This window comes from Coccinella septempunctata, chromosome 9, assembly GCF_907165205.1.
Source record: "Coccinella septempunctata chromosome 9, icCocSept1.1, whole genome shotgun sequence".
NCBI classification, from domain to species: Eukaryota; Metazoa; Arthropoda; class Insecta; order Coleoptera; family Coccinellidae; genus Coccinella; species Coccinella septempunctata.
The window spans coordinates 11,223,460-11,232,280 of record NC_058197.1 but is presented as its reverse complement, the minus strand read 5'-3'; the positions used below and the strand labels follow the sequence as shown (position 1 = coordinate 11,232,280).

At 34.5% G+C, this 8,821-nt stretch overlaps 1 protein-coding gene across 1 annotated transcript; it reads left to right on the top strand.

The window, feature by feature from the left end:
* The first annotated feature begins 767 nt into the window (after positions 1-767).
* LOC123320357 lies at positions 768-8,237 on the top strand. The gene is made up of 4 exons (XM_044907654.1): positions 768-859; positions 5,248-5,420; positions 6,937-7,074; positions 7,661-8,237. Exons 1-4 carry the CDS (start codon positions 778-780, stop codon positions 7,925-7,927), a joined length of 660 nt encoding a protein of 219 aa, XP_044763589.1. The 5' UTR covers positions 768-777; the 3' UTR covers positions 7,928-8,237.
* Positions 8,238-8,821: the final 584 nt, after the last annotated feature.

Genomic DNA, 8,821 nt, shown 5'->3' with positions numbered 1-8,821 from the left:
AGATTTGTGTGGGCGTTGTCCTGCAAAAACAGAACACCTTTGGATAGCACTCCGCGTCTTTTCTCTTTAATTTTTTCCCTTAGAGGGGTCAGTAATGTCGAATAGTTATGTCCGGTTATTGTTCTACCCTTATCCAAAATATCAATCATGATTACTTCAAGGCAATCCCAAAAAACTTAAGCAAGATCTTTCCAGCAGATTTTTTTACACGAAACTTCTTAGGTCTTGGAGAACCAGAGTGTCGCCATTCCATCGATTGTTGCTTTGTTTCTGGATCCTTGAAGCCATCCCAGACACTGGAATTGATTAGTCATGAAGGGAGGCATTATAATTTTTGAAGTCATATGTGGGTGGTTAGGCTTATTTCATAATTCCAACAAAATTCGATGGAAAACGTAATGAAATATAATAAAAAAGAGCATTTCTATTTAGAGGAACGCTTTATGAGTATAAAAATAAACTCGACATTAATTTTCACCCAAAATCCTCCAAATTCGCGAGGAACTTGTTGAATCGATGAAATAAAAACCCACGCCTCTCCCAAACCTAATTATATACGCCCAATCTCTTAAACGGTTTCAAATTCACAATACTCCATAATAATAGACGGGGAAACAATGATGATCTTTGATAATTGCCTTTAATATTTAACAAATTATACCATTATCTTCCCGAAATTACCCAGCGTAGGAGCTTTTTCGCTTCAATAGATCCCCATTCTTTATATAAAGGTGCTCTACGGGTTTCTTCTAGAAGTATGCCAATTTTTTCCGGGTAATGATGTCCTATATCGATATAATGGGGGAAAACGATGATTGCAATAGTGAATTGAGTGAACACGGGAGGTTTTTGACCAAAGGTAAGAGCATTCTTGAAACTTCGTACCTATATCATAACAAAAAGTCCCTGATGAAATGACGCTTCATGATTGAAAGTGAATCCTCAAAGCATTTTCAAAAAGATGTCCTTTTCCTCATAAACGTCCACTTAAGCTTCTTTTCGGAGAAATTTATTTTCACCCAAAATTTCATTCAGGATCAGCACTCTATTTCAATAAAGGATATAAATGAATAGTTGCGATAAAAATTTAGGGTTAATTTATGGTCAAAAAATTGTAGAGGTTTTTAATGCAATTTTTTTGAGCTGCTTGAGATACAGCTCCCTATAGATGGCACCTGAAGAGCAATTTTTTCTTAGAAAAAAGAAAAATGACATGAAATTTAGCTATGGGAGCGAGAAAGAAATTGAAAAGTGTTGGATAGTCTTCCCAGCAGCTATTGAGTGACACCTTGTATATAAACGTATAGAATCTATTGGACATTTTGCATTCCACGTTTCAAAATTTGTACTCACCACGTATTGGATAGTAACAGCTCGTTTTCAGCCTCACTTATACCTGAAAGTAAAAATTTTATGAATAAAGTGCGATTAAAATTCAGGATCAATAAAAATGTGATACTAAAATATATTGTTGTGGTCACTTCAATCTTGGAAATCTTTCTTTCTGATTCAGTTAGGAGCGTTTCAGTACTATTCAATAGAAGAAGAATCTTGACAAGGGATTTCGAAGCCAAAATATTATATCTCGATATTCCTCAAGGTGGTTACATGAAACTCTAATTACATACAGGATATAGGGATAGGAAAAATTACCAAAACAATCAGTTTTTTCAGAATATACAAGGGTTTTCAAAAAATGTCCCTGCATATTTCAATTTATCACAGTATGTAGATTTTCAACAGCTCTCTCAACTTTTATGAAAGACATTTTTGGATAACCCTTTCGTATCCTTGAATTTTCTGAACGTTCTGTTATTTTTTTCTCTCCCTGTATTCGTACAAAAGCACCACTGATTACTGATCAATTATATTTCATTATTCCATTATATCACACCACAAATTATGATTCCAGAAATTCATAAACCGATTTTTGTTGAACGAAAAAAAATTCCTCACACACAGTTCAATATACTAATGAAATTCTTCTCTGAGTGGACTATAAGAAGATATAGGATTTTACCAAAAAAAGTTGCGTAATTTCTCTCGAATTGGTAACTGTTTTGCAATGATATCTAGATGAACTCTCATATTCATATCACCAATATATTCTTCAGATAATTTCTTTCATTGAAGTATAAAAAGAAATTATCTCAAAATAAATATCATTTTATGAATATAGCATAAATAATTGCTTTTATTTTTACATTGAAAACATCTTCGAAAAATGTAAAATAATTTATAAAAACATTGCAGATATAAAAATTGAAATTTATTTTTATACTGATAGTAAAAAACATTTCAATATGGATAATTCAAGCAAATGGTTTCAGATTGAAGAAATTTGAATTATGAAATGTGAAATAATGATTAAGATATCATCTAAACCAAAAATAAACAAGTAATAATTATTTAATTTTTGTGAAGGAGACTTCAGAACAAATGAAAATCAATATAATATATTTTATATCATACGAAATATAGAAATTTTCACCAACTTCATGATTTCTTGTGATTAGCTAACATTATTTTCTAATAAAACAACGTTTTGCTTTGGAAAATGTAATAAAAACTGATTTTATGGAAAAATTAGGATAAAAGTAAAAAGTTGTTGACTTACAACCACTGTCAGATATAATTTTCCAGGGAAGTATCAAGTAGGCTCATAATTTAGACCTGAATTACGTCATTTTTCTTATAATAAATTGATTTTTTCACCTCAATCATCTCAGAGAAAAGTTTTAACTGTTCATTTTTAGTAGTTCTCTGGATTGATACAAATGAACAATTTTTTACACTTCGCAAAGTGCTATTTCGATTGAAAATCATATCCTAGTTTCAACAATCCAACCTAAAAATGCTCATAGAAATAGGTACAATCAAATTTACAGAAAATTAGTTTTTCTTCAACTGAGCAGCAACGCAGTATTTATAGGCATATTCAAAAAACTGCTTGCCAAAAGTTCAAGCGGAGTTTAGTGCACATCCGTTAGGTCTAAGAGAAAACCTTGCCTGCCATAAAATGTCCCATGTGAAAAACGACCTTTAAGAAAAACGAGAGAAGGGATATACATCAAAATCTCCCTAAAGACTCATTCAAACGATATTGAATCTCTGATATTTCACAGACGAAAAGCGCCAGAAAAGGCAATTCAGTGTCAGGAGTCACATTTAATGTCCTCTCCATGTAGTTGAAATGTTTCGTTATAATTAGAGCTGGAGAGAACAGCTCTTTGCATCATTACATTTTGCGTGTTTGAATGAACCTATTAGTCGTCTATGAAGCACAGAATTTTTTCTGCATATTAAAATGTTCTCCACCATTAATTTTCAACGCTTTTCGTCTGGAGAAAAATAAAGTGTCATCGACTTATTATAGAGGAAAACGACGCTTCCATGTTTTCACAGATCGAAGGTAAAGTATCTAAGAGATGCCCGAACTATATATTCTGAAATATACACTGTATATTTTTCTGCTTAGGTAATAATTATAAGACCTAGCTCTAATACTTTTTGTGAGAAAATTTCCCCCTGAAGAGTACCTCTACCAAAAATTAGACCTGTATATAGAGAGAATTGTTTGGGACAGCCTGTCAGAATAATAAAAAACGAACATTGTACATTCTTGAGCGTGTCAGATTGAGATATACGAGGATGTATCGATATCTAGTTAGCCTAGATCAGTTCCATGCATAAAAAAAATATTGCGTTACCATAGCAAAGAAAAATAACTCATTAGAAGTGTCAGGGTGAAGTTTGGGGTCAAAAAAGTAAACCAGAGTTACGCAATAAATTAAAAGAAAGGAGGTGTCCACCGAAATTGTGAATATCGAAAAATTGGAGTATCGAGCCATCATCAAGTACCTGTATTTAAAAGGGTTAAGAGGTAAGCAGATTTACGAATTTAAATTTATTTCAAAAGAGGTAAATTTTCCATTGAAGATGATGACCAATCGGGAAGGCCAGTTTCAGTGTCAGTCCCCGAAAATATCGATGCAGTTCATGACATGATTTTATCAGACCGTCGAATTGGGCTAAAACGGACATCTGAAGCACTGAATATTTCATACGAACGCGTTCATCATATAGTTCACGTCAATTTGGACATGACAAAAATTGCTGCTAAATGGATCCCCAAATGTTTGAAAGTTGACCAAAAGCGTGCAAGGGTAGAAGCATGGCGCTCAATCTGTGCTCGATTTGAATACGATGTAGACTTCTTAAATCGAATTGTTACTATGGATGAGACTTGGGTACATTTCTACAATTCAGAAACAAAGCAACAATCGATGGAATGGCGACACTCTGGTTCTGCAAGACCTAAGAGGTTTCGTGTCCAAAAATCTGCTGGAAAAGTAATCATGATTGATTTTTCGGATAAGGGTAGAACAATAACCGGAGATTACTATTCGATATAACTGACCACTCTACGGGAAAAAATTAAAGAGGAAAAGCTATCCAAAGGTGTTTTGTTTTTGCAGGACAACGCCCCTGCACACAAATCTCTTGTTGCCATGCAAAAAATTCGTGATTTAGGGTTTGAATTACTAGAACACCCCCCTCATTCACCAGATTTGGCTCCATCCGACTATCATCTTTTTCCTCAACTGAAAAAAAGTTTAAAAGGTCGTAATGTCGTAAATTTTCTTCCAACGAGGAGGTAATAAAATATGTGGAAGTCTGGTTTGTAGAGCAAGAAGAAACATTTTTTAAAGGTCTAGAGACGTTGCAGGTTCGCTGTAATACATGTATGCAATCAAGAGGGGAATATATTGAGTAATAAAATATTTTCACCTTGAAATTTTGTTTGGTACTACAGTAGGCTAAGAATTTTTCATCCTCTTACATTTTGATCAAATCGTACTTACAAAAAAAAGAAGTGATAACAGGAGAAGAAGTGTCATAATTTTTATTCCTTATATCGGATTTGGTCCATTACGTAAACGATCAATTCGGCCTTCAGTTCAGTAGAAAAGAAATTCTGACGCCGGTCATTTATTCTTTTTGCTACCTTGAATCGAAAATTGCATAATCACCCAGTTAGGTAAAGATTTTTCATCCCTTAACACAGGACTGTTTCATACGCTTTTCATTTCCTTTAGAAGAATGAACCCACACAAAATCGTCAAACTACAAACAGTATTCAGCATTTTCAGCAGACCGTTTCCGAATTAACAAAAGACGCGAATGCGTCAATACGGCGTGTTTCAGACGAACTTATTATGCAACTTCCTGTTTTATATTTTTCAGGAGCCTTCCTACTCACCCCCTCCCACGACTTGAGCCTGGACAAAGCTGCCAACATTTGTGACAAGCTCAACTTCAGGGGGAGTTTTTCTCTAACGAAAACTGCAACTGGGATATTATTCAAGTTTTCGGAACCCGAAGATTTCCAACAAGTATTCAGGAAAGGTTTCCACAAGGTAAAATATTGTGGGCAGAGACAACTATCTGGTTGTGGGTGTTATGTTTTTCTTGAATATATATTCAATTTTACATCAAAAGGTTTATATCCTGAAATAACGTCGAAAAGTACGATGGGGATTTAATGATTGTTGAAAAATACAGGGTGAGTCTTTGACTCGTACGAATATTTCAACAGTAGATTCTTGAGGTCAAAAGAAAAATTTTTTTCTTCTACCATTTATTCCGAATTGGCTCGGTTTAAAAGATAGAGGCTATCGAAAAACCATAAAAAATGTTATTTTTAGTTCTATCTCACTAACTTTTTATCGAATGAATTAAATTTCGGAATATAGTTCATTTATTTGATGAATCTTTTTCGAACACAATATATCACCCACGTCTTCCAGTTTTTCCATTACGATCATTACGTACCTACCATAAAAATACCAAAAATTCAAATAGCCCAACTCTTGAAACTAACTTGGACCCTATTTAATGAATATTTTAAATTGTTATAAATAAAATTAATCTTCATTTCTGGTATAGTGCGCAGTTTTCGAGTTATTTGATGTTCAAAAATCAAAAAGTATCTGTGAAACTTGAAAAATTGGATACTTTGGCTGATAACAACTATGTTTAAAAGATCCGCAGACGTAAAGTGTCACAGATTATTTAGCTAGTTATATTCTGAAGATAATTTAGTTTTACCAGAGGTGGCACAGCTCATTATGAAAACTCGAAATAGCTAAATCTTTTAATCAGGGCTGAATCAGAAAGATTGGTATAGGAAAAAAGTGTTTCTTTTGAGCTGCTGTTAAAATATTTGTACGTGTCAAAGACTTCCCCTGTATATGTCTTGGAATAGATCTTGTCTTTGCTATGAAACCCCCCTTAAAATCAAGCATTTTTGGATTTTAATTAAAAAATGCACACGAAATTGAAAGCCAATTGAAATATTCTTCATCCACTGATCCAGAATTTGTGATTATTTTTGAAAAAAAATTCCCTAAAGAACAGATACATCTAGAAGAAACTTTTTCAATCTCTGGACTAGCTCTTTTTCTACATAAATTATCCGAACTCTTCAAAAAAAACTCGTTTTTTGTTGAAACCCTTCTGCTTCATCGATATTAACTTTCGTCAATGAAAGCACTAATAAAACAAACAAATACAAGAGGCTAAAAGAATATTAAGGCTGTAAGCACCAGTAAATCAGATGCAGATCAATATCAACAGACTTCTTCTGATTTTGATTTGCAAGGAATGTTGCTTAAACAAACAATGCCGATACCATTGTGAAGTTATGGGGCGACAAGTTTGATGAGATTGCATTCTTCAGAAACGAGAGTGTTCTTCAAGAAATTGAGTATCTTTGACGGGCTTTTTATGAGCATTTTTCGTTGTTATAAGTGCAAGACTTATTCCAAAAGTGAAACCAAAAACTGCTGATTCACACTCTATATAAATATAATTTTGCTTGTTCATCTATGTTGAAAATTTCATCTATAATCACTCTTTTATTTCATTTTACAGGTAACAGGAGGACGTCTCTATAGAAAAGTTAACATACCATGCAGACCACAAAAAACATTTTCACTTCTGGTACACGAAGTACCGAACGACCTACCAGAAGATGATATTCGAGCAAGCTTATACAGATTCTGTTCAGTGGTGAGATGAAATTTCATTCCAGCAATCACAATTGAATGTATAATACTAAGGAACGTTTTTTCACAGCACAATTTCCCAAAACTGGATAAATTAAATCATTGCAATTTCTCCAAACTGTTAACACCGCTGAACCAGACAAAAAAAACATTTCATCAGATGTAGAAGGGGTATTACCTCAGCCAACATCGAAAGCTAGTGTCCAAAAAAAAAAGGATCGCTGAGAGAATCTACTTCAAAGACTGGCTTTCGATGTTTGCTGATGTGGATTCTAGGAAATATTTCTTAGAATATGCATCATTTAAGCTGTGGTTCTGACATAGTACATAGTCCAACCAGATTCATCAACTTGTTTCATTACAGAGCCAGCTAAAAAAGTTTTCTTTGAGCCTAGTTGAACACTCCAAAAGCTTCAGCAGTTTAGACGTTGAACGAAAGTTAGTCTTTCCTTCAATCGTAGAATGCAAAATTCCTTTCAGTCTCTTTAGCGAGGTTCATTTTGTCCTCCATAATCTTATGATCCAATGCAATTGGCAATTTTAACAATTTCAGGAAGAACATTCAACTCAGTATAGCTACAAAATTTCAGGTAGAAGTCACCAGACTACCACCAAAGTTAGATCAAAGTCCCGGAACCCCAAATCCCATCCGCGTTACCGTAGCATCTCTGGAAGAATATAACAACTTGCTGCAACAAGGTCTGGACTTCTATGGAGCTACCTACTTCCCAACCGAACCCTTAAAAAAAGACCTCAACTTCAGGGGTAGCAAAGAAAAGCTATTACCAGTTTTCGATTCCGCAGGATTCTCTAGACTTCCACCTCCAGCAAGTAGGACCCTGAAACCTAGACCCTAATACAGGGTTGTCCACTATGAAATCGACATTTACGACCGTAGTATCAACGTTCATCACGAGTATGGAAAATTAGGGAGCTACCATATGGAACCCTTTCAAATCATTCTTATCTGGAAGAGAAGGATTCACCAATCTCATTCACAGCAAATCATTCATGACGTATTGGATAATTCTAGGAGATTAGCTTGGTACCTGTTGAAGTTTATGGCGATAGCTTAGGATTATGCATTTCATCAAAGTTCCTATATAACACTACTTGTTTCTGTCATTGTAATGTTGTAAATATTAACAAATATATGGTTTATCTAATCGTGGTTCAATTGATTTATGGGGGGAAGCCCAGCAAAATGAAAAATCTACCATGTTAGTTAGTGAAGAGAAACTTAAAGGTACCTAAATGCTCACGCTTTATTACCTCTCAAGAACAAGAGACATTTGTAGCGGTAGTGTGTTACCAGCAGACATGCCATTATCCAAAGCTGAGCTTGTGGTTTTAGGAGCCTTTTGGTCATCAGAATATATTTGCCTGTGCAAAACAGGGGGTGTTTCGTCTTAGGTTTGTCCTATTGTCCATTGTTGGACCACTGCCTTTAATTGGCTCACAAATGAGTTCAGGTATCTCCTAACCTTCTCCTAACCTGTCTGAGTGCATTTGGTGGATTTACATCAGACTTAAGACATTTTAATGCGATCACTGAAGGTCTGAGTTTGAATGGAGAATAAGTCATTTCTATTGCTTGCCCATAACCAGTCACTTTTATCAGAGGAAAACCATGCAATCATTGTCATATCAGGATGTCTTTATTTAACAGGTCAACAAGAGAAGGCGTTAAGATCAAAACCACACACATAGACAAGTTAAAACGGATAGCTGTTTGTCGAATTCAAAACAAA